The 27,510-nt window shown below is 46.4% G+C and overlaps 1 protein-coding gene across 8 annotated transcripts in view; it reads right to left on the bottom strand.

Annotated features, from left to right (window-relative positions):
- The window catches only part of Osbpl10 (oxysterol binding protein-like 10), a 254,789-nt gene that overhangs the window by 210,446 nt on the left and 16,833 nt on the right, over positions 1–27,510 (bottom strand). The window contains exon 1 of one of the 8 annotated variants that reach the window (XM_006512372.4): positions 23,772–25,697. The exons of 5 other annotated variants lie outside the window; for them this stretch is intronic. Coding sequence is in view for 1 of the 3 variants with exons in the window: in XM_011243051.3 (XP_011241353.1) it covers positions 187–299 (113 nt within the window). In the remaining 2 variants the exon portion in view is untranslated. Of the gene's footprint in view, positions 1–186; positions 378–6,050; positions 6,123–23,771; positions 25,698–27,510 lie in introns of those variants that run through there. 2 more of the 8 variants (XM_006512373.4, XM_011243051.3) reach the window with 2 other exon arrangements.

Raw genomic sequence — 27,510 nt, 5'->3', positions numbered from 1 at the left:
AACAATAGCAAGTAGTGGAGGGAGGAGACTGTCAGAGGTTCTGACCAATGGTGAACGGAGCATAGGGGATGCAGCCTCCATGAGTGCTCACCCATGTTGGGGGCAGAGAGGGAGTAGCTATTTGGCGATGCTGCTACCTTGAAATCAACTGTGTTGCTGTGGGTAACCCTTCACCAAGGAACTCACTGGTTCACCAAGCTGGCCCTGGGCGGGATGCTCCTCCTCTCTGTCATCATTGCCAGGAAACATTGTTGATGGTCCAGAGCAGTTACTGTAACAAATGCTGCTGTCAGAGCCATTGGGAGCAGATACCGCTCCTTGTTGCATTCCCTTCATGTGTCTCTAGCCACTTCACCAGGGTCTCCACGAGTTCATTTAGAAGCAGGCAGGCAACAAATTCATCTGGAATGGAACACTCCATGTGTAACATGCCTCTATGTTTTTAATTTTGGATTTGGTCAGCCCCCAGTTTAACACTGCACAGGGTCACTAGAACTTTGACAAGTGTGGTTTAGTGGAGGGTCTGCTCCACTAAAGTAGTCCGTCCCCTCTTCCTTCCTCTCTCTGACTTCTTACAATGAAGTAAGTGTCTTCGCTCCACTATAGATGATGCACTGCCTTAACACTGGACCAAAAGCAAGAGGAAAACTGGCCAAAACCAGAAACCTCTCAAGCGCTAAGCCAAAACTCACCTTCTCATTTGCAGGTTGACTGTCTAGGATTCTTATCTTGAGTTACCGAAAGGGGATTAACACAGTGGATAGAGAAACCGGATAAATGTGTGGAGAGAGTCCCAGCAGGCAAAGAGCTTTGTCTCTGTGCATGGCTTTCAGTACCCCAACTCCCAACCTTTACAACCAAAAGCAAGGAAGCTGTCCTATGGATAAGAAATAAGCAGTAAGAAAAATGTTGCCGTCACAGAATGCCATCCACAGAGCAGAGGAGACACCATCTTCATCAAATCAACTGTGTACACCTGCAAGCAACCTCAGGGGTGGCCTGCACACTGCTGACATTCCCCCAGGGAAAGAGGGGACAGAAAGGACCATGGGGCCTGAGCTTCTCGGCCATATGCATACAGGTCTGCCCTCACTGTGAGTGGCCTCTGGTCTCTGTAGAAGGCTGGGGAGTTAACTGAATGGGCTCCATCTATGCAGCCTTGGGAAAGCGGCCAGCCACACCAGGTGAAGACTGTCCAGAGCAGCTGCTTTGGGGTCACCCACACTCCTGTTGGCACACCTTCATGCATGTTTTGGAAGTAGGCCAAATAAACTCATTTGTTCCCCAAGGTGAGCTCTGGTAGAATTGACTTTATTTGTGACTGGGCTGTTAGAAGGGGAAGGGAGATGTTTACAGCTCCCTAGAGCAGCAGTCCTCAACCTAGGGTGTGCAACCCCTTTGGGGGTCAAATGACCCATTCACATGAGTCACCTAAGACCATCGGAAAACACATATTTAAGTTATGCCTCATAACAGTAGCAAAATTATAGTTATGAAGGAGCAAAGCAAACAATCTTGTGGTTGGGGGTCAGCACAACGTGAGGAACTGTACTAAAGGGTCGCAGCATTAGGAAGGCTGAGAACCACTGCCCAAGGGAATAAGTTCTCAATTACATACAGCCAGGTCTCGTATCACATGCCTGTAATCCCAGCACTTGAGAAGCAGAGACAGGAGGATCGCTGTGAGTTCAGTGCTGCATGGCCAGTTCTAGGCTAGTTAGGGCTGCATAGAAAGATGGAGGCAAACTGGGAGAGAAAACTAGCAGAGTCGCCTGTGAGATGTCTCAGAGCACAGAGAGGTCCCTGCCCCCAAACATGACAAGCGATAACCGAGTTTGAGCCCTGGGACCTACATGGTGGAAGGAGAGAACTGGATCCTCTAAGTTGTCTCTGACCTCCATGTGTGCTATTAGAGAGAGAGAGACAGAGACAGAGACAGAGACAGAAAAAGAGGAAAAGAGAAAGAGGAGGACAGAGACACAGAGAGAAAGAGAGACACAGTGAAAGAGAGAGACACAGAGACAGTGAGAGAGAGAGAGAGAGAGAGAGAGAGAGAGAGAGAGAGAGAGAGAGAGAGAGAGAATATGTATTTTTAAGTCTGGACAATTAACTTAAGTCACAATGAGTAAAATCAGGTCATTAAACCCCCATGGGCAGAGCAGATGAGTTACGGCCACAGTCACCTTCTGCGACCAGACCACAAGTGACTTTAAGGGCAATAACTATGATTTGCAAAGGTCATTTAAGATTCTGCAGAAATGTGCACTTAGGTCCTTACAAAATTTTAACTCAGAGGTATTGATCTTACAACAGGCAGCACGGACTCAGACATCCTGTCCACTTAGCGCTCACCCTACCATGCCTGGCAAAGACAACGCAGAAGGCAAACCACTAATTGAGTTTCAGGAAGGGCTGGAGCCTCAAGGTGACTTCTGAAAGTCCATCTGCAGACAGATGATCCTGATAGCTCTCATCCGGATGGATATTAACCGCTGTGCTGGAGACCTTGCCTGGCCCCACCCCAGTGCTCAGGACTGAGTCAGAGGCCACGGTCCCAAGGATGGAACTCAGATCTGGAAATGCCCAGCATGCATGCGTACCCCCATCTCACAGTACCTCAACCTGAAGCTGAGCTTGAAGCTGCCCAAAGGTGTGGGGGTAGAAACAGAATATCAAAAATCAGTCTCCCAAAGCAACCAGGCCCTACAGGGTCACCCCAAAAGGCCCACGTTCTAGAGTCTGGATCTCCAGCAGAGCACAGAGGGAGGTAGTGACACCTTTAGGTCAATGGACACCCCCTGAGATATCTTTAGGTTTCTGGGTACATGCCCTAAAATAGGACTGCCAGATCCTGGCCTGTCTCCCCTCCCTCCCTTCCCCCAAGCCATGAAGTAAGCAATTCTGCTCCACCAAGAACCTCACCCAAGATAACAGAACCAGGGAATCTAAAACTGGAAGACAAAAAAAATGAACCTTTGCCTAAGCTAAAGTGATAGCTCAGTCGGTAATAAATAGATGCATGGCATGCAAGCACCTCCAGCACCTACATAAAACCCAAGCACAGTGGCACATATCTGTAATCTTGTCCCTGGGGAGGGGTAATAAATAGAGGTCACCAGTCAGCCCATATGAATCAGTGAGGTTCAGGTCCAGTGAGAAATCCTATCTCAAAAACCAAGGCAGAGAGGACTATTGAGGAAGACACTCATGTGGACTTCTGGCCTCCACAGCACACACACGTACATGCACAGAACCTTTTCCCTTTATACGTTAATCATCTCAGGTGTTTGTTACAGTAACCGAATCCTGGCAGGGCAGCTCTGTGCCTTCCAGATGTTGGGAGCATTTTTGGTGAAAGAGCTGAGCCTGACCAGGATATCACAAAGATGTGTAACCCAGAGAATCCTACTTCCAATCTAATCTCTTTCATGTCCTGCTGAGATGAAGAAGCAGTCTTTTAGGCACTGGGTCATCCACCCTTGCTGAAGGCACCGGAAAGGCATCTGAGAATATTCAACATTCATTCTAGGAAGAAAAGGATAAACCAGAGAGAGACGGGGCCTCTTCTAACAGCATAAAATATATCTCAACATGAAAGTCAGCACCAAGGTAACTCAAGTGGGGATCAAAGGAAGACTGGGAGCTGTTGGCAGTGCTTTCTAATGGGATCCAGAAGGTTCCGGCAATGTAACTAGATAGGGAAAAAAAAGCAAGCACCCAAAATTAACACAGGAAATGACTTTGATGCAGACAGAAATAACTTGTTATAAAATATTATCAGGGCTGGCGAGAAGCCACATCAGGTAAAAGTGTTTGTGACCAAACCTGCCCACCTTAGCTCAACCCCCAGAATCCACGTGGTAAAGGAGAGAACCAACTCCCAGAGGCTGCCCTCTGACCTAAACATATGTATCGTGGCTTATGTGCACACATGGGGACACACACACATGGGCACACACACAAACACACACACACACACAAACACTCACTCACACATGTTCTCTCCTAGCAGGGGAGGGTGCTATCAACCCCACCCCTCACTGAGGTCCAAAGATAAACCCTGGTAGGATTCCACCAACAGTCACCCTAGAAAACAATTGGATATACTTGCAAAGCGCAGGTGACAGATTTCTAACAGGAGTGCGGGTACTCCCCTCCAAAGGCTGCACTGGATGACGGCCTCCCCATAACCACATAGATGAAGCCTCTCTTCCATGGCACATGTAATTAGGGCAGAGTTGAATTTAATTGGCTGAGAGGAGAGGCTAGATGTGCGGGGGATGACCCAAAGACCCCCCCTCCACCCCACTCCTTCTCTGAGAGGATCTCAGCAGTCTATAAGCTGCTGATCGGGAGGACCCAAGCTGCTAGCTTCAGCAGTCAGACACATGCACCAAGGTCCCCTTCAACCTTTACCGTCTAACTCTGCCCGGCACAGACGGGATCTGTGCTCTAGAATTCCCTACCAGGGAGAAGAAAATGCACACTGGGAATTCTTTCATCGGGAAACTATCAAACACCAAGAAAGCCCCAGGAAAAGTAATTCATAGTATCCACGTTCCACTCAAATACAAAACTTCTCGCTTGACTAAAAGCATTCACTGTTGACCAAAGAGCCTCAGGATTTCCAAGCTGGCACTTGGCAGCCAAGACTGACAATCTGAGTCCTCGATCTCTGGAACCAACATGGCGGGAGGAGAGAACCAACCCCAAAAAACTGTCCTCTGACCTCCATGCATGTGCAGTTTGGCGCACACACACACACACACACACACACACACACACACACACACACACACAACGTAAGAGAGTCTCAGGACATTTCTCTCCCCAGAGTATTTGGCCTAAGCTAGCCTTGGATCACTGATACCCCAAGGATGACCCTGAGCTGTGGCTACTCCTGCCTCACCCTCCTAAATGCTGGAATTACAAGTTCCATCACTGTACCTAGTTTGTGGGATGCCAGGGATCAAACCGAGGGCTTTGTGTGCAACTCTACCAGCTGAGCTACATTCCACACACACACACACAAATGGAGAATTAGCACGCACTTTTTAAACTTATTTTTGTATTTAAATTTTGTGTGTATGTGTGTGGGATAGAGTAGATTCAAGGGTGTGAGTGTAGCTCTCATGGAGGCCAGAGAGGCCACCAGATCTCTAGAACTACAGCTCCAAGCAGTTGTGGGAGGCCTGACTTGGGTGCTGGGAATGGGACACAGGTCTTCTGGAAGAGCAATATGTTCTCAAGCCACCACTGATGCATTGCTCCAGCCCTTTCCCAAGTAATTTCTGAAGAAATCCTTTCCGCATATTGTATACAGCACAAAACAACCATCCTTCGTACCCAGTGTAGGCCGCCATTAGTGAAATGGCCTAAGAGAGTCGAGCATTACTTCCAAGAAGGGTTCTATTTTGAAAAGTAAAAGGGAGGATTGTGAAAATAATCAAAGCATAATTTTTATGTTGATTCTAAAGCTCCCGGAAGAAAGCCATTGATCAAAGTGGTGCCTCTAAACCATCCATTTCATTAGCAAGCAGGGGAAAACAGTAAGTGAGGGTTTTCACATTCCCAAACAATGTGTGCGTCCCCGCACCAATGGCAATCTCCCTTCCAAAACTGGTCCTGTTTGGGAAGGGAATACCACGTTTTATTTCCTGAAGAGGGAAAAGGATTAAATAGGTCAAAGATATAAAACTTTCATGAAAAATGCAACACTTCATCTCAGCCATTAAAGGGAAATGTGTTCAAACTCCCCTGTGGAATCTCACACTCTACATGAGAACCCTTTATTCACTGATGACTTTAAAGACCCAGATTTGAGCTGAGTTTGATGGCACACACACCTGTCATCCCAGCACTCAGGAGACTCGGGCAGCAAGGTTACTAGTTCAAGGCCAGATGGGGTGACATAGTCTCTCTCTCTCTCTCTCTCTCTCTCTCTCTCTCTCTCTCATTCTCTCTCTCTCTCTCTCACACACACACATACACACACACACACACACACACACACACACACACACACAAGCATGGCTTGTGATATCACTTACTCAAGACACTGAAGAGAACTGAGTCTCAAAATATCTTTTCATTCTTCTGTTTTCCTCAAACACAAAGCAATTGTCATAGTTACTCCTGATCGTCAACTTGGTGGGATTTAGAATCACCGTGGCAACCAATCCCTGCCCACCTTTGTGAGGTATTCTAGATCACCTTAACTGAGGTGGGAAGACCCATCCTATTTGTGGGTAGCATTATTCGATATTCTGGGGTCCTCAAATGAATAAAAAAAGAGACAGTGAACTGAACACCAGCATTTCTGTCTCTCTGCTTCCAGACTGCTTCACACTCCAGCTTCCAAGCCTTCACTGCCATGACACACTGTACCCTCAAACTAGGAGGCCAAATAAGCCCTTCCTACCTGACATCTTTGTCAGGTATCCAGACACAACATAAGTAACTAAGGTTGCTGAGATGGCTCAACACATAAAGGCACTTCTGGGTCCTACATATACAATGGTGGGTGTAGGGAGATCTGAAATTCAAGGTCACCTGCAGCTACAGATTGAGTTTAAGACTATCCTGGGCTACATGATATCCTAGCTCAAAAAATAGAATAAAATAAAATCAGGAGCTGAAGACAGGGTTCAGCGGTCAATGGCTGCTCTCTGCTCTTGCAGAGGACCTGGGTTTGGTTCCCAGCACCCACATGGCAGCTCACAACTGTCCATAAACCCAATTCCCGGGAATCCAGTGCCCTTCTTCTGATCTCCACGGGAACCAGGCACACGTGCAGTACACTTAAATACATGTAAGCAAAACATGCATACATATAAAATAAAAATGTTTTAATTCTTTTAAAAAGCAAAATCAAGATGGCTTCATGGGTAAAGACAATTGTCACCAAATCTGATAATCTGATCCCCAGAAGCCACAAGGTAGAAGGACGGGACTGACACATGTTACCCTCTAATTCCACATGTGAGCACACACGTGTACATGTAATGGTGGAAGGAGGGAACGGACTCCTACAAGTTATGCTCTGACTCTACATGTGAGCATTCCATTGCTTTCCAAATCCAAAGTCCCAAAATCCACATTCTTTCAAATAAAAGCATGGTCAGGCCTATCACAGCAATACCCCACTCCTGGTACCAACTTCTGTCTTAGTTAGGGTTCTACTGCTGTGAACAGACACCATGACCAAGGCAAGTCTTATAAAATCAACATTTAATTGGGGCTGGCTCACAGGTTCAGAGGTTAAGTCCATTATCATCAAGGTGGGAGCATGGCAGTATCCAGGCAGGCATGGCACAGGCAGAGATGACAGTTCTACATCTTCATCCAAAGGCTGCTAGTGGAAGACTGACTTCCAGGCAACTAGGGTGAGGATCTTATGCCCACATCCACAGTGCCACACCCATTCCAACCAGGTTACATCTATTCCAACAAGGCCACACCTTCAGATGGTGCCACTCCCTGGTCCAAGGATATAAAAACCATCACAGCACACATGTGTATGTGTACAAACACACATACACACATACAATTTTTTTTTTTTTTGGTTTTTCGAGACAGGGTTTCTCTGTGTAGCCCTGGCTGTCCTGGCACTCACTTTGTAGACCAGGCTGGCCTCGAACTCAGAAATCCGCCTGCCTCTGCCTCCCGAGTGCTGCAAATGTTTTTTTAATTTAATCAAAACAATCTGTTCTTCTCAGGCTAAACATGAAGGATGTGAAACGTGGACACTTTTACTATCAAAACCGGTGGAAATAAATTTCAAGGAAAGGGAAAAATATTCTATATATTTATATTTAACACTTCAGTAACTACACACAGAGAGAAGACTATACGATGCCCAGGTCCTCTACAAATAAAAAGGAAGTGTTGGCTCGTTCTTAACCCAAAGCTTAGATAAAGGGAAACAGAAGTCATCTCGGGTAAATCCACAAATCCAGGTACATCTGTGCACCAGGTATAAACACAGGCAGCCTTTCCAGCTGATGTAAACAGAGCTGAGGGTTAGCCCCGAGAAAACCTCCCTGAGCTGTGTAAATTCCAGCAGAAACAACATGGAGCCAGCAATAATCTAGAAATGTGTGGAGAGTTCCCAGGCATCTAGACACCCTCAGGCCCCTGAGAGGAGTCCGGAGAGGGGCCAGCGTCTGAGATCCCTGTTGACCCCACACCTTTCCTTCCCGTCACTTTGAGAAGGGCAGCATTGACAGAGGCTGTCTCCACACCCTGTCATCCTTGTGTCTGTCTTACAGCAACACCAGCTTGGTCCAGGAGAGAACGTGGACCAGAGACAAACTGTGAGTGAAGCTTCCCTTAACTATCAGGAAGCAGAGGACAGAATGGAACAGAGGGGCTTCCCTCAGCGCTGACTGCTGACCGGCGAGTCCCCAATAGGGGATGAGAAAAAAGTGTGCTGGCTGCATTTCCCCACACACTGGCTCACCAGGTTCACCTGAGAGCTTCCAGAACAATCATCAGGGCTGATGATCACAGGCTTCTCTTTCTTCCTTCTCCCTGTCACGAATTCTATTATCACCAGGCACAGGGGTGCGTGCCTGTAACCTTGCAGCAAGGGGGACACAGCAGCAGGGGGATTGTGAGTTGGAGAATAAGCCTGGGCTACAGATCAACACCCTGCCTGGAAGGGGAGGGAGAGGGGGAGGGAGGAGGGAGGAGGGGGAGGGGAGGGAGGAGGAGGGAGAGGGGGAGGGAGGAGGGAGGAGGGGGAGGGGAGGGAGGAGGAGGGAGAAGGGGAGGGGGAGGGAGGAGGGAGAGGGAGGGAGACAGAAAATATGAATTCAGAATGTTATTTATGATGGTGACAGATTCAAAGCCCCTCAGTTGGAAGCTGGAAGATGCTCAGTTGGTACAGTACTTGCCACCCAAGTGTGGAGGCATTAGTTTGGATCCCCAGAACCTATATAAAAGTGGGGTACAGTGCCACATGCATCTGTAATCCCAGGGCTCCCTCAGAAAGATGGGGACAGAGACAGGACAGCCCACAGACGTCCTCGGGTCAGTTTAAGATCCTCAAACTGAGTGGAAGGATAGTACTGACACACAAGGTTGTCTTCAACCTCCACATACGCACTGTGGCATGCATGCACCTACAATGATACACATGCACACACACGCGCTCATGCACGCGTACACACACACAAACTTTCAATTAAGAATTTTTAATGATTTCCATATTATTTTCTGTGTAGTCTTTCCACTACTACACTGGCAGTAAGTCCCAGCACCCCCCCCCCCACATACACACACAGAATAGAGAGACAGCACTGGGTGTGGCTGGGCAGGTTCCCAGTGCCAGTACCTGCCTGTGAGCTACATAAGACCCCTTAGGAGATTTCCTGGCAGAGGAGAGGGAGCAAGAGTAAAGCAGAAGGGTAAAATGGAGAACAGTCCCTTCTCACTGAGTGGTTAGATGTGGGGCCGAGGGAGAGGGATCGTGGTCTGAATGGTGTGTGGCATTCTTAGTCCTGATAACTTGGTGAATGTCAGAAGCACGCAGCCAAGATGAGATGAGGGGCTGCAGTCTGTAGGAGAGAGACTGACAGGAAGAGAAGTCTGCAGAGGCTGAGATGTGTGCTGCCTCTCTTCGTCCACCATGGACGCAGACCGTTCATACACACGGCCTATACCAAGGTCGATGTGCCAGCTAACCCAGCAGTGTCTGGCATCACCAAGAGAGTCATCGAAACATAGCTCGAGCTCTGGCTTCCTGGCAAAACCAGAAGCTAGGTCTGTCCAGTGCCTGCTCAGAGAGCTGCTCTAAGGTTAGATATACCACAGTGTGAGAAATCAATTCTTCTGAAAGCACTCTGGAGATGCTAAGTGCAGAGCATGCTGGGAAGTCAGATGCAGAGCATGCTGGGAAGTCAGGTGCACTCCTTAGGACCAACACATAAAACCAGCCATGGAAAGACCCTGCTAGGTTGAGGAAGACTCCTAGGGAACACAACTCCCAACCACGAACACAGTCAGCGAGGTTGATTGTTAGGCACAAGGCCACCCCAGGATGAAGGATAGGTGTGACCGCTAGTCAGTCATCTCCAGTCTGAAGGCTTCAATCCGGGAAAGGAAGGATACAGTGGTATTAGCCACTGGCACTGTAAGAGTTAAGGGCTCGGTTAACTGGGCTTCATAGCGAGGAGGTCTAGGTAGGTCACCACCTGCTACAGAGACCACAGAAGAGCGTGCATTTGGAGAAGTAGGGCTCAGCTCATCAGCCGGTGGTTGAGTAACTCGGAAGAGCCCTCAGTTTAGAGCGATTTCACCAGCCGGCCGCACCACAGGCTGGCTTCCCAGGTACACACGGGGTTTCTCGTACATTATTAAGAGTAGCAGCCTGTGGCTACACTACCTTCAGCCCCAGAGCTCATTAGCCTGAGTGAATCTCACTGACCACACCGGTGCCATAAAGGGGCAGTCATCCTCGACCGTATAAATGATAACTTTCTTCCCATTTTATGGCTCCTTTTATATCCACTTTATAAAGTTTTGTGTTTTACTGATCAGGTTTCACCACATGCGCTCGGCTTACCCCGGGGATGTTGTTGAGTAGATTTGAATTTCCCAGGAAGTTTTGCTCTCTGCCTCTCCTTTGCACAAAACCAGAGCTAAGAAATTAGAAATAACAACCCACCACACCTCTACCCCACCCTGCCACCCCCACCCCACCCCCACCCCCTGCCAAGTAAGCTCTCTATGCAGGCATGCAGCCTGTTCTGGGCCATTGGATATGGAAGAGACTCTGGGAGAACTTCGGGGCCATGGATGTATGAAAGAAACTAGGTCTACGATAGTATGGGAGCAAATAAGTAAACCATGGGCCAATGGGATGACTCCGTGGCTAACGGGGCAAACCCGAGGACCTGAGTTCAGTCCCCAGGACCCACATGGTAGAAAGAGAAAAATCTAATTTATCTTCTGAGCACCACACATGCACTGTGTAATGCACATGCAAAATACACAAATACATGTAAATGTTTAAGTAAGTAAAACATAAAGTAACAAAATTAACTTGATAATAAAAGTATCTAATGACTCTAGGTGAAGTATTGGGAGAGATGCCAGAGAAACTCCTGACTCACCAGTCAAGTTATGAGGCAAATAAACACGCAAGCCAATTAAATACCTAGCTATGATTAAACTTAAAGATCAAGTATGTAACCGCGTTAAATGAAAGAGGGATGCAATTTCTAGGTTAATTTTCCCTTTGTCTGACTGTCTGTCTGTCTGTCTGTTTGTTTCTAACATGATCTCTTTAAGCCAGACTGGCCTTGATCTGATCTTCCTGCCTCAGCTTCCCAAGTGCTGGGTTACAGAGGTTACAGGCCATCACACTTGGCCTCTCCAGCCTGATCTCTTGATCAATGTCAGTAGTCAATTGTCTTTCCTAATGCACACAGCAAACACACCATGAAGAGACTAATCAATGGAATAAATGGAAGACTTAATAATGATGATGATCATAATCATAAACAATAATAACAATAATAAAGCAATATGACCTTGGCAGAAACCCTTCTGTGTGTCCTGAACAGTGTGAGACACCACAAATAGACATTATTCCCCACTGTCATGGAAACATACACAGTACAGAAATTATAAAAAGGAGTCAGGTCCCAACCTCAAACCATACACACAAAAGTCCAGGTTGAAAGTAACCATTTGACATTTTTCAGCAGGAAATACCTCTAGCTAACGAGAAAATATTTAACTCCTTCCTGCCACATGGAAATAAGAATTCTGTGAGGCTGCTGAGATAGCTTCACAGCTAAGACAGCATGCTGCTCTAACAACATCCAGTTTCAAGCACCCATGCTGGCAGCTCACACTTCCAGCTCCAGTTCCCAGGAGATCCAACACTTTCTATTGGCCTCTTTGGTCACTATATTCAAATTCACTCTCTCTCTCTCTCTCTCTCTCACACACACACACACTACACAAACACACACTGCAATTTAAAACTTAAAAACTACGGTTGGAGAGATGGCTCAGCAGTTTAAGAGCACTGGCTGCTCTTCCCAGGTTTGATTCCCAGCACCCACAGGCAGCTTACAACTGTCTGTAACTCCAGTTCCAAGGGTTCTGACAACCCCTTTTGGCCTCTTCAAGTACTGCGTGTACATGGTGTAGAGACATACATACACATTTCTAAAAATTAAAATATACAATGTAAACTATTTTGACCTCAGTGCTCTCTGTATCACAGTAGAAGCAGTTCTCAAAAAAAACAAAAAACAAAAAAGACTGAGTTGTCAGTTCTTTAGTTGAAGTAGTGACTTCTGCAGGATTTCTAAGTAGGCCTCTGTTCAAGTCCTATTTATGTACACTTGCATTAATGTCCCAGGTATCTGACACAGCCTGTCAGGTGGATTAGCTTCTTCTGTCACTGAATAGAGCAGCAGGAAGCATAATTAAACATCATGAAGTCATTAAGCCATCAAAAATAACTTAAAAAGACAGGGGCTGGCTGAGCTAGGGATGATGGCATGCATCATGATTCTATGATGCTGGGGGATTGGCTAGAGTGCACGGTTAGCCTGGGCTTCAGTGTGAGACCCTAGCCTGGGCTTCGGTGTGAGACCCTGTTTCAACAACAGCAGCAGCAATGAAAGTGCAAAATGTCTTCTCTCTGAGGTCAGAACCATGCCATGGGCATAAGCATGGCAGTCACTCCCACCCAAGAAAGCCACTCTTCTGATAATGGCATTGATGATTGCACTGACTCCTACAACTAAGTTTTCCCCAGCAGCCCCTGCTACAAAGTTCTCCCAATGTCTCAATAGATAGTTAATTCTACATGACTGCTCTGACTTCTACTTTCTGGACAAGGAGAACTATCTACTGGGGGTTAGCCACTGTGACTGTGCACATGCACTTACTACCAAACACTGTAGAGTAAGCACCTCATTCTGGACCATCAATAGCTTTCTGCCATCCTTCCTGGTCTACAAAGGCTGGGGAGCAAGAAACTACTTCTCACTGACTCTCTTGCAGCTAGATTTTCTCACACAGACACAATCAAGGTTGCAAAAGCAGAGGAAAATAATAGCTATGATCTGAGAGATTAGATCTCTCAATGTTCTGCCTCCAGTGTCAGAGGCGACGAGGCAGAAATGGGCTAAGAGTCATGCTACAACTGAGAATTGGCTGGGGACAGGCTGTGTTATTCCTGCACACACCATCCATCCTGGCTCTTTCTCAGAAATACTGTAAGATCTCCAACTTCAGTACTGGAGAGATGGTTCAGCAGCTAGGAGTACTTATTGCTCAGACAGAGGGCCTGTGTTCAGTTCCCAGCACCTACGTGTCAGCTAACAACTGTCTGTAACTCCAGTTTCAGAGGATCGAATGCCCTCTTCTGGCCTTCTCTGTAATTGCATGCACATGGTGTACATATACACAATGGAGACAGAAACACCCATACACATAAAATAGAAATAAAATAAAACCCCAAGCTGCTTACAGTCCTGACCAGCATTCTGAAGGGCTGTCACATCCACCTCCTGCTCCCCAGGACAGAACATAAAGTTCCCACAAAATGGAGGAGATGGAAGAGATGGAAACAGTGAACAGAAGAGTCATGCTATGGTCAGCGAGAAGGGGCCTGACAGAGTTTCCCTGAAAAGCAAACCCAAGCCAACTGTACAGAGTCCAGAGAACAGAGGCAATTGGCCATGTGAAAAATGACAGCCTTTGGGGAGAGGGACTCACAAGGCTCCCACCCTCCTAGAGGAGATCCAGGCAATATATGGTTGCTGGAGGAAAGGGAGAGATTTTCATCCACAGTACAGCCACTTGTAGGGCATCCACGCTCCTGTAAATAACCCTCTACTCATGCTTCTATAAGTAAACCTTGTGAAACTCAATGGGGGGAGAGAGAGAGAGAGAGGGGGGGGGGAGAGAGAGAGAGAGATGAAGGATGAAGGTTGGGAAGGGTAAAGACAAGAGAGAATGGAGGGGTCACAGTGGGTGAATATGATCAAAATATATTCTGGTAGGGAAATGGCCTAATGAAATGCACTATCATGTTTAATTAATATATCCTACTTTTTTTTTAATAACAGCCTTTGAGAGATGTTGCCCTTGCTCTCAGGAGTGTAAGTCAGGTCATCTTGGAGGTCTGTGTGTGAGATGATCTCATTCGAAAGCCGTGCTGCCTGGCACACTGGTCTAGGGGAAGCCTAGTGCTACATACAGCATCACTTGGTTTGGGGTTATGTTTCTTCTTTACTGTTGCAACTACACCTAAAATAAATATTTTTGTTCCTGCAAAGAAACACCTACGAGTCCCGCTGTCATCACCCACCACCTCCTGCTCAAGTAGAAGGCGCCCATCCCCCTTTAGCCCACTATGAGATCTAGAAAGCTACGGAATCAACACAACACATGGTGGCAGAGAGGCGGGGCAGAGATCCCCTGGCTGATGCCATTTTTAGTCAAAACCGGGGCAAGACTGTGAAGCAGGCAGAGATGGCTTTGCTGCCCCAGCTTGTAACTTATTCTGAAAGAAATTCCATAAAAGTAACCCTGGAATATTCTAAGAATCAGCAGAGCTGTTGTGGGGAAAAGAAGCCAGCCAGTCTGAGGCGCACTCCTTTGAAGCTGTTGAGTAAGCACAACTGTAGAGTCACATTGTGGGGCTTGAGGCTGGTGAGTGCTCACTCTGGTGAGTGGTCGCTCACTTCTTGGCTTACTGTGTGCGTACCAGCTGAAGATGAAGGCAAAGATTAACACATGCAGGCTTTAGCCTTTGTTGCTGTTTGCGAGGGAGGAAGCTGAAATTCAAGCTACCAAGAAACCCAGACGTCTACAAAGTCAGCATACACCAGAGCTGTTCTTTGGACACTGGCCAGAGATAGACTGGCCCTGGGCTGTGAACTGCAATAGCGCCAGCCTGATATCTATTGGTCATTATTCTTCTGGGTACTGCTATTTTGCAGAGCCAAAGTAAGAAGGAAAGTCTCCCCCACTGAAAATGACAATGTATTTCACAAATCGGTGCCTAGAAGTATCTTCCCTGACGAGCATGGCTTGTATGGTTTAGGCCTCGCTAGATCCTGATCCTCCGATACTGTGCTCTGCATGGCTGCATGCTTGTGTGTCTCTGTGTGTGTGTGTGTGTGTGTGTGTGTGTGTAGGATACATCCCTGGGTGGTCCGAGGATGCTATCCACATGGATTCTCTTGAGGCAAAGGTCTTCCATTGGCTAGGAACTCACCAAGTAGGCCAGGCTGACTGGCCAGTGAACTCAGGGATCCCCCTGTCTCCACCTCTGCGGAGTTTACAAGCACACACCACCACAGCTGGGATGTTTTTTTACACAGGTTCTGGACATGACATTCAGGTCCTGGGGGCTGAAGAGATGGTTCAGCAGTTAAGGGCACATACAGCTCTTGCAGAGGACCTAAGTTCAGTCCCCAATTGACACTGAGCAGCCTCACAACTGCCTGTAGCTCTAATTCCAGGAGATCAAATGCTCTCTTCTGGATCTCTCAGGCACCTGCATTCACACATGTGCAGATATATACATATACACATAATTTAAAATGAAATATATATTTGGAAACTATATTTAAAAAAAAAAAAAACTCTTCAAGTTTGCAAGGCAAGCACTTTACAACCTAAGCCATCTCCCCAGCCTGCTGTGTGTGTCTGCGTGTGTGTGTATGTGTAGGTGTGTGTGTGTGCGTGTGTGTTTGTAGTATGAGTATGTTTGTGCATATACATATGTACATGCAGGTACACATGAAGGTGGATACATGATAAGGTCATAGGTGAACACTGAGTACTTTTCTCAATTGCCACCTTTTATTATTTTATGTTACTTTATTTTATTTGATTTTTGATGCATGGATCTCCCCAAGCCCACAGCTTATTGATTAGCTAGACTGCTTGGTTAGTGAGCCCCAGGGGTCTGCCTGACTTAGCTTCCCTAGCCCTAATGCTAGAGTTACAGACACAGGCCACCGGGCCTGGCTATGCTGTGTGGGTGCTGGGGACCTCAGGTCTGTGCTTGTGTATCAAGCACTTTACCCACTGAGCTATCGCCGCAGCCCCCGTAAATCAGGTTTTCCCAGAACAGCAGCCATGCACTCCTGCTCGTATGCTGTCCAAGGCTGCCTTTAGGCCGAAATGGCACAATGGACATATTCAGAACAGCAGTTCTCAACCTGTGGGTCGCGACTCCTGAGGTTGAACGACTCTCACAGGGGTCACCTAAGACCATCAGAAAATACCGATATTTACATTATGATTCATAATTGTAACAAAATTACAGCTATGAAGTAGCAACGTAAAGTTATTACTTTACGGTTGGGGGTCAGCACCACATGAGGAACTGCATTAGAGGGTTGTAGCATAGGGAGGTTGAGGACCACTGATTTAGATCTGGGCAGTTTCCTTCCTTTAAGTCAGAGGAAGTACCACACAGAAAGTTCACCAATGTGACATGGGAAGCAGCTCCCCAAAAGGTCAAATACCATCTCTAAAGAATAGGGGTCCTTAGCCGGGCAGTGGTGGTGCACGCCTTTAATCCCAGTGCTTGGGAGGCAGAGGCAGGTGGATTTCTGAGTTCGAGGCCAGCCTGGTCTACAAAGTGAGTTCCAGGACAGCCAGGACTACACAGAGAAACCCTGTCTCAAAACCAAAAAAACAAACAAACAAACAAAAAGACTAGGGGTCCTTTAAAAAAACCTTTTCTAACCAAAGCAGCAATCTTCAAAAATGAACACGAACTGACCCCAGGCTAAACAGATGGCTCAAAGGTTAAAAGTGCTCGCTGCTCTTGCAGAGGACCCAAGTACTGTTCCAGGCACCTATATCAAGTGGCTCGCAACCCCCTGTAACTCAGTCACTGATGCCCTCCCTGGCTTCCCTGGCTTCCCTGGGCATCAGTGCTCAGGGGTTAGAGGCCAGAAGATAAGTTCAAGTTTATCCTTGTCTGTATACTAAGTTTAAGACCATCCTGGAAGAAAGACCCTGCCTTTACAAATTGCATTAAAATATAAAGCAACGTGGGCTGCTGAAACTCCCATTTAGTTCTCAAAGCTGCGTAACTAAAGGGACCAGCGTGAGACTGTTCTCCCCAAAGCCATCTCTCAATACCTTCCAGGACACCGAGTTCCGGGCAGGAAAGCTCTCAGCATATTTTAAAGGCTTCTCCGTCACTCAGTACAGTTAATAAATGAACCAGAACATCAGGTGAGGCGCAGGGCACAGCCAGAAAATTCGAAGCCAGGAAAGATTGTCCCGTATTTAACAAAAACACGGGCCAAAAGAAAGAAAAAAAAAACCATCATTTTTACATAGCCTTCCTGGAACTTCCCCAGCACCATCTGAGATGCCAGATCTGATTTCTTGCTCTACTCCTCATAAACTCTGCAAATAAACTAAACTTCATCTCTGGGGACATTTTTCGCCTGTAAATGAAGGGCAGGGTAAGTTTCTCTGAGGCTCATAGGGCCCCGGTGTTATGGCCTACGAAGAGAATTGTTGGTTTCCCCTTCCTTTTGTGAGACATTACTTCGATTTATTTTGGAAAATGGATCCAGAAAAAAAAAGGCTATAGGAAAAATGCCAGGATTATTCTTGGCGTGTGACATGTGGCCATTCTACTCCTTGAACCGTAGCTCTCTCGGATGCAGATTCAAAGTTACAGTTGAACATGTAAGTTCCACTGACCTGTCCATTTGAGACACTGTAGTCACTGGAAAACTCTTTCTAAAACCTGGAAACCCAGAGAGAGACACTCGGTGCTTCCCCGGGTGCTGATGGATTCACAAACCGAAAAACTCCAAGAGGCAAAGAGCTCAAGACCCAAGATCCTGCAGATGGGGACTCGCAGAGGGCCCTTCCGGAAAATGGGTGGTTAGTATCCTAGCTTGGTTTCCTGATAAGGTCAACTAAAGTCAATGGCTTATTATTAGGTTTACAGTTTCTGGTCAGTCCATCAAGGCAGGAAAGTCACAGCAGCAGGAACTTGGGGAAATCAGTCCCTTTGCACCCACAGTCAGTAGCAGAGAGCAATGAATGTAATGTGTTTGTGCCTGCACTCAACTTACTTTCTCCACTCATTCAGTTCAGAAGCCACTGCCTAGGGAATAGCAACCACCCATGGTGGGCTGGGACTTCCCACAGTCATTAAATAATCAAGACAGTCCCCTATAGACCTGCCCACTGGCCAGCTTGATCAAGACAAATTCCTCAGTGAAACTCTTTCCAGGTGATTCTAGATTCTGTGACAACTTAGATCATTAGTCAGCCTCCACTCAAAGCACTTGACTGGGCTGAGGGATGCTGCTCAGTAATAGAGTGAAGGCTTATGACCCCAGTACCACACACATACATATATGCATACATATACACATATAAGTACAAACATGCACACATACATATAAACACATACATGCATATTCATATAAACATACATGCAGACATACACATATATACATATACATATGCACATATGCACACACATATATATGCATACATATAAACACAAACATACACACACACATACACACATGCACACACACATATGCATACATGCATACACATATAAACACATGCATACATACACACATATGCATACATATACACACGTATAAATGCACATGCACACATATGCACAAATACACACACACTATGACCATCTCATCTCTGCAGCCCCAGTGCCAGGGCAATTCCTCACAATGAGGCTGGCACCAGCTTATCATTAAGAGCTTCAGCTACCCCCACAAGGTTCAGTGTTCAGTAATCCAGGGTAAAACTGTACAAACCAGAATGCAGCATTCAGTTCTCATGTACAATAAAAGGAATATTTTTATCAATCAGGATTACAAACAGGCTCTAGAAATGAGATGTAACAGGGGAATCCATTTAAGTACTTTCTGATTGGCCAAATTCCTCACTCAGAACCATTTGACCTAAATGAGAAAGCAAAAATGAATGGACCCTGTAAGGTTGCAGGCAAATTTTTATGAAGCAGGGTTCTCCTGCTTGAAACATCTATTTCAGGGCTGGCACAATGGCTCAGCAGGTAAAGGTGCTTGCCACCAGGTCTAAGAACCCGAGTTCGGTCTCCAGGAACCACTAAGCGGAAAGAAAGAACCAACCACTTCAAGCGGTCCTCTCACCTCTGCACACATTCAATAAACAATTAGAAGGTGAAGCATCCACTTCCCGGTAAGAGTAAAAATCTGCCCCCTCCCTCCCTCCCTTCCACCAGCTCAGAAAGCAATGAGTGCCTCTGACCCTCCACATCCCTAGAAACCAGCACTAAAAACCCATCACCAATTTCTCCAAGGGCATCAGCCAGCAAGCCCCAGAGCCACCTGCCGATGGCAAAGTGTGGCCCTTTGTGTAATGTGTGTGACGGACATGTGTTCACACATGTGCAGAGGTGTGTAGGTCACAGCGTGCTCAGAGGTCAGGGAAGAAGCTGCAACGCTGGTCTTCACCTTCTACCTTGTCTGACGTGGGCTTTCCCTTCTGCTGTTAGATGCTGCACACTGCCAGGCTGGCTGGCCTGCGGATCTGCCTACCCTCTCAGCTGTGATTAAAACGCATGCGACCAGCGACCATGTCCCCCTTTACTCAGACTCTGGGGATTTGAGCTCAGTCCCTCCGGCTCCCTATCCTAAAGCACTCCTGGCGGAAGGAAATATTTGCTACCCAGAACTGATTCCAGTAACTTCATGCTCTGAAGGGGGATAAGCCTCTGTCCTGACTGGTCCATAGCTGCTCTACAATCACTGACGGCCTCTGGATAGAAATGCTTTCTTGTAACAAAATTCAAGAGCGTCACCTTCCACCCACTCCCAGACAGACACTGTCCTAAGCCCAGCACTTCTCTCAACAAGCTCTCTTTAACTCAGTTTAAAGGTCTGGGCTGGGGGGTAGGGGAGCACACACATGTGGTCCCAGTACTCAGGAGGCTGAGACAGGAGGATGGCTGAAATTTGAGGCCAATCAGTACTACATAGTGCTCTCAAGGTTAGCCTATGATCTAAAGCACAAACTCTGCTTGCAAAGAGAGAGGAGGGACAGATAGGGACATCACTATGGGCCTCAAAAGCACCAAAAAGACAATAAAGGAAAACTAGAAACCATTCTACATACCAAGATGCAATTAGCTGCTGAGAGATGGGCCACTTCATCACAAGCATGAAGTCAGGCTAGGGGCGTGGCTCGGTGGGTAAGATCGCTGTCTGAATCCCCAGGACCCAAGCACAAAGCTGGGCACGCCTATATGTACCTGTAAACCCAGTGCTGGAGGGAAGCAACAGAGACGGGTGGGACTCACTGGCCAGACAGCCTAGCGGAAACAAAGATCGCAGTTCAGTGAGAGTCCCTGTCTCAAGGGAATAAGGTAGAGAGAACCCAACATTATCCTCTGGCCTGTACATGCAAGAACACAAATGCATAACACACATACATACACATATGCACATATATACACACATGCACACACACTCATACACAAACACACACACATGCATTCACAGACACACATATATACATACATATATATGCACACCTATATACAGACACTCATGTACATATACACACAGACACACACACACACACATATATATATATATGTGTATATATATATAGATATATTCACATGCACACACACTCATACATAGACACAGACACATATACTCACACACATACACACATAGATATGCACAATTACATCCATATACACAAACATACACATATATACACTCATGCATAGACATACACTCACATACAGACAGACACACTCACTCATACACAGACATACTCACACACAAACACACACAGACATACAGATAGGTACACACACACACACACATATATATACATATATACACATACAGACACATATACAGACACATGCACATACACACATACATATATACTCACATACAGACACACTCACACACACACAGAGACACATACAGATAGGTACACACTCACACACATACATATACACACATACATATGCACTCATATATATACACAGAGTCATATAAATAAAAATAAACATTCAAATAAATAAATAATGCTCACAAAGCTAAAAGGTAAGAAAACGAACAACACAGGGCTGGCCAAGCGGCTCAGCGGGCCACCATCTCCAACAGCATTTGATCCTGGGGACTCACTCATCTTATAAAACAAGAGAACTGATTCCCAAAGGCTGTCCCTGCCATCTACAAACTGCAGGCACACAAAAGTAAAGTGTGATAAAAATATCAAAGGGGAACAACCTGATTAAAATCTAGTTTAGAGTTAGGGATGTGGCTCAGCTGGTAGAGCCCTTGCCTAGCATGCATGAAGCCCTGGGTTCAATCCCCAACACCACACTAACTATGCATGATGGCACGCACCTGTAATCTTAGCACTGAGCAGGTTGAGGCAGGAGAATGGGGAGTCCAAGGTCATCCTGAGTGGCATCCAACACCACTGGGTATTTGCAAATGACAATAGCTAAAATTTAAACAAACAAACAAACAAACAAACAAACACACCACTAGAGCCAAGTGCTAAGGAACGGGAGGAGTGACTAAATGTTCGCGTGAATGGGAGCGTACACGGGACTCATCTCTGAAGAGACTAACTTATTTTAAAGCATGGTTAAGAAGATTTCACTGTGCATACCCTAAAGCTTTGGCTCACCAAAACAAGGAACACGGTCTATGAAATTACAGCAACAAAGGCAAACAGCCTTGAACGACAAGATACTGCACAAGAAGGGCGGGGATGGAGCCCACTTGGCAGAGTGCTGGCCAAGTATGCTGGACATCCTGGGTTCAAATACCAACATTAGGGAAATGGAGGCAAGAGGGTCAGAGGTTCAAGGTCCACCTTGGCTACAGGGCAAGTTGTTAACAAGCCCGGGGCTAAGTGAGACTGTCAAAAAAAACCCAAACAAATAAAAACCAACTCTCAGCTCCCCTCCCCACTGGTGGAAATGCATAGAATTCATATTGATACATTTTCTTTGTTTTTTGTTTGTTTGTTTTCCACAAGAAATCTCACTGTGTAACCCTGGCTGCCCTAAAACTCACTATGTATGACTGGCTGATGGTTGAACTCTCTGCATCCCACCTGCCTCTGCCTCCCAAATACTAAGGTTAAAAGCATGTACCACCTCACGGGGCCTTTATTTTCTTTCTCTTTAAGATTTATTTGTATTTTCTGTGTCTGGGCTGCCTGAGTGTGTGTATGCACACTATGTGTGTGCAATGCTCCTGGAGGCCTGAAGGGGGCATCAGAGCCCCCAAACTTGAGCCTCAAGCAGTGAGCTATCATGCAGGGTATGGAACCCGGGTCCTCTGGAGGAGGAGCAAGTGCTCCTAACCACCGAGCCATCTCTCCAGCCTCTCTCTATTTTCTCACTTGTCCTAGGCACTAGCCTTCAAACCTTACAAACACTTTCCTGCTTAACTGGATCCTCCAGGTAACCTACATTTGCCCCACACATAGGCACCACAGTAACATAGAGTATACCACACTGCGTACCCTGAATGCTTCCATCTCTGCTGCCTGAAGAGAGCAGGGTACTGTGTTTCCTTCACCCAAATGAGCCCCATGGACAGGGACAGGCCAGCCAGCCATAGACGGGCGAGGAGAAACCCGTCACTGGGTGAACTTGCATGCCTTCTGCTTGAGTTGTCTTTAATCTGTTCTTTGTATTCTCTTACTACAAGACTTCCAGGTCAGGATGAAAACTAAGGGCTGAGTGTCTTGGAGTCAAGGCTGTGACCTCACCATCCATCAGAGCTGTAAAAGAAGGAAGGGACACCTGGTCCTTTCTAATCAGTCATGGGGACGAAACCCTGAGTGTTGGCCTCTGCCCAGCCTGATGCATTCAAAAGCCACTACCCAGGCCCATGACGAGGAAACAGCTGACAGATCAAAGTGCACACGACGACTCTGATTCTCAATAGAAAGAGCAAGGTGGGGAGATGCCCTAGTCAGTAAAGTGCTTGCCCCTCAAGCGTGAGGAGTTGAGTTTGATTTCAAGATTCCACAGGTTCTAGTTGCTTTCTGTTGCTATGGTAAAATTCCCTGGCAAAAAGCCACTTGGGGGAGGAAGAGTTTATTTCAGCTCACAAGTCCAGGTCATAGCCCATCCCTGCAGAGAATCATGGCTTGAGAGTGCTGGGCACTTTTAATCCACAAGTAAGAGCACAGGGAAGATCAATGCATGCATGCTCCCTTGTTTGTGTTCAGCTCAGTTTCTCCACTCTTGTGCTGTTCAGGGCCCCATGCCAAGGGAGTGGTACTGCCCACAGTGGGCTGGGTCTTCCCGCATCAGTTAATTTAACTAAAACAACCCCCCAGCCCGCAGGCCAACCCAATGTAGACAATTGTTCATGAAGATGATTCCTAGGTGATTTCAGGTTGTCAAAGTTAGCCATCACACCACATAAAAAAGTCGGGTGTGGTGGTAAACATTTATCATTCCAGTGATAGGAAGGTGGAGACAGCAGGGTCCTGGGGCTCACAAGCCAGCCAGCCAGCCTTGTCTAATCGGTGAGCTCCAGGCCAGTAATGGAACCCTGTCTTCAAAAGCAAGTTAAAAGACACTCAGAGTTAATCTTTATCCTCCAGATTTGTACACATGTACACACAAAGGGAAAACTTCTCATATGAGGTGAACCTTGAACTCCAAGAAGCAATCAACCCGGAGTCCAGCTCAAAGCATCTGCCAGTTTAACAAGGAAGCGAGTACTTAAACTGACCTCAAGTCCCAAGGTCTTCATCCTAGGGTCCTATCAGAGCAGGACCACCCAGGGTCCACAGGCACCGCTTAGAAACTAGTCCATCTTCAGTGAAACATTCCAAAGCCACATTCCATTGTCCCTCTTTATTCAACAAGCCATTCTAAGACGAACGTCAAAATTCTGGATGACAGAGCTGGATTCCAAAACCGTAGATTTAAACGTGCTTTCAGAGATGGTAAAGTGACTTAGCGTGTAAAGGTGCCTGCTGCCAAGTCCAATGACTTGAATTCAACCCCTGTGGCCCACATGATGGAAGGAGAATACCAACTATCACCACATGTGTGCACCTACACTTGCACATACATGATACACACAAAGAGAGGGGGAAGGGAGAAAGAGAGAGAGTGAATTTTGGAGTACTTATAAATGGCAACTCTTTCCAATCTTCCTATCAGAATTGGGGAAGACAAAGCGATGTGCTTACCCTATCACCCCATTTGCCAATGAAACCCACTTACTGGTTATGTAATATCAACTAACAGGGGAGAGATAAACACACAAATCTCCCCGGGGCTTAATGGCCCTTTCCTAAGCTGCAAATGAGCTTGCTTCACCTAGTTTAACGCACAATTGCTTGTGGACTCTAACAAATTCAGCCCAATCCATTGGAGTTGATACCTGGATGTCTCAGTCCCTGCAACCACACAGGCATCTTCTAAGCCAGGCTGGGCAGACTGCAGGATGGCTGCCTCCTTGGCCCCTAAGAAGATTCCAGGGCGTTCAAACCTTATTCTGGGAAGACAGTGGTGGAAGAGGCTGCAAAAACTATGCACGGGATTGTTGGGGTCTGGTTTTGCTTATCAGCTTAAATCAATGGTTTGTATAATACATAGCTCAAGATAATTCTTCCTTCATTGTGGTCCAGAGAATCCAAACTGCTGGACACTTCCAAGAGACTTAAGGAAAGCCGGATAATTTCATAAGATAGACTCCAGATTCAGCCACGAATCTGCTGCATGCCCCCATGCCTATTTTTTTAATAGATCAAATGTAATAGATTCAATGTCATTTCACGTTTACATAGACATTACCATAATACAGAGAGCTTCCGGTTGATCTATTTGGAAGGGTGAGATAGTCTCTGGTAGCCCAGGCTAACCTTGAACTTCCTACATAGCCAAACATGACCTTGAATTCCTGATCTCCTGCCTCTACCTCCCAAGTGCTTTGCACAAGCATGCTGCCTATTTTATGAGAGACTAAGGATAAACCTTAGGGCTTGGTGCACTGGATGCACACACTGCATACTACCCACTCAGCACACTACCCCTGGCTTTGGTGCAGTTTTTTTTTTCTTTTTTGTGGTACTGAGGATTGAACCCATGGTACGCTAAAGTGTCCTACCAACAAGCCCCAGCCGCCAAAGAACTACTTCCTACTAACAAACTAATGACATTTTACTTTTTATATACAGGTGAGTGTGTGGATATCTATCTATTACCTATCTACCTACCTACCTCTTTCGGATGTGTTATAAGCCTGTATAGATGGGAATAGCATGGATTGATTTGTAATATTACACGTATCACACCCCCTTTATTATTTAACTCCTTTGGAACCTGCTGTGGCCATAATGCCCCCTTTGTCCCATTGATATTTCAATGTAACTGAAATCAATAAAATGCTATCATCTAGGCTATGAATCTTATACAAATGTCATTAGTGAATTTAGTGTCACTTCTATGGAAATCAAGTATCAGTTGTTACATAGAAGAATTTAAAGTTTGAAACCAAGAAACATTTTACTCAACTGAGACTTCTTGCTGGCCAAAGACCAAACAGAGACAGCTCAGTTGTTAGGAGCACTGACTGCTCTTCCAGAGGTCCTGAGTTCAATTCCCAGCACCAACATGTTAGCTCACCACCATCTGTAATGGGATCTGATGCCCTCTTCTGATGTGTGTATGAAGAGATAGAGCATTCACATAAATTAGATGGATGGATGGATGGATGGATGGATGGATGGATAGATAGATAAATAGATAGATACCAAGAAACAGCCACAGTGAAAATTCCAGCATTTGGGAGGTGAACGAAAGAGGCTCAAAAGTTCAAGGTCATCATGGGACAATGTCAAAATAAAGTGGGAGAGAAAGAGGAAACAGAAATATAAATAAAACCGGGCAGTGGTGGCGCATGCCTTTAATCCCAGCACTTGGGAGGCAGAGGCAGGCGGATTTCTGAGTTCAAGGTCAGAAACCCTGTCTTGAAAAAAACAAACAAACAAACAAACAAAAGAAATATAAATAAGACAAGAACAGAGAAGACAAACAAAAATATCAACCACACTACAATGTAGGAAATAAAGAAACAGGAAGCCACTGAGGAACCGAAATTGAGATGATCGTGCCCTATGAGGAGATGGTCCCCCCCCCCTCTTTTTTTGTGTGTTTTATTTTTGTTTGTTTGAGACAAGGTTTCTCTGTCTAGCCCTGACTGTCCTGGAACTCACTCTGTAGATCAGGCTGGCCTCGAACTCAGAAATCCGAGTGCCTCTTCCTCCCAAGAGCTGGGATTAAAGGCAGAAGCCACCACTGCCTGGCTTTTTTTTTTTTTTTTTTAAGATTTATTTATTGTTTAGAAGTACACTGTCGCTGTCTTCAGACACCCCAGAAGAGGGCATCCGATCCCATTACAGATGGTTGTAAACCACCATGTGGTTGCTGGGAATTGAACTCAGGACCTCTGGAAGAGCAGTCGGTGCTCTTAACCACTGAGCCATCTCTTCAGCCCCATGAGACAGTCCCTTTCTTGATCCAACTGAGCTTGAAATCCTCAGCTACCCAGGACCTGAAGCTAGCCTGGGCTACATGAGCCCTTGTGTACAAAAGAAAAGAAGATGACAAAAGCCATCTTCAGACTCAAACTGGATCTTGCAGCCTCCGTTCACTTCTCCTGCCTTGTCAGAAGGGTTTTCCAGAAGCTCATCTGTTTGCCCCGCCTCCATAAATGTCCTGTCCTGTTACTGAGCATGAGGGAAAGGGGAAAAAAAAGTAGCAGGCCCCAGATCTTAGCACAACTGACATCATGTTAGAGGCACAATTTGACCTTAAACCCAGCACGTAGGCCCCAGCATCTGCCAAAATGGGAGCAAAGACCCAGTCCTAGGTCCAGGATCCAGGAAAGACCTGCAGTGTACTAACCTTGCTTTTGGCTTCTGTAGTTGCACTTCGCATTAACTGTTCTTGCTACCCAAAGTCACTGATTGGGGTGTGGTTTTGTGTATAAGAGAGGGAGAACAGTTCCAGGCCACATGATTTGGGCAAGTTCCCCGTGCAGCCAACAGCTGGCAATACAGGCTTTTTATTCAGCTTTAAGAGCGGCCATGTTTTCTCCCGTGGAGTTATCTGGAAACCAAAGCCCCTAAGGTTCTGGCTTCTAACAGCATGCTCTGGATTCAGCTTGCCCCAAGAGCAACCCTGAGCTGTGGCCCTTGACAGAACCATGCAAGTCCCAGGTCACCCCTGCCTTAACTAAGACTGTTGTCCCAGTGCCCTTTGGACCAAGGTATCAGCCTGCATTCTTCGGGCGATGATAAGTCAACACAAAGACAGCTGGAGCGAAGACAAAGAAACAGATGTGTTAGTAGTGACTGTCACTTGACAGAGTCTAGAGTCCTGTGGGATAAGGGCCTCTGGGCAGGCCAGTAGGGACTATCTTGGCTATGTTGTTGTGTGGGAAGAGCCAACTCAAGTTC

This window comes from Mus musculus, chromosome 9 (genome assembly GCF_000001635.26).
Source record: "Mus musculus strain C57BL/6J chromosome 9, GRCm38.p6 C57BL/6J".
Lineage (NCBI taxonomy): Eukaryota > Metazoa > Chordata > Mammalia > Rodentia > Muridae > Mus > Mus musculus.
Note: the sequence above shows the minus strand (reverse complement) of the source record. Positions and strands in the feature narration are given on the sequence as shown.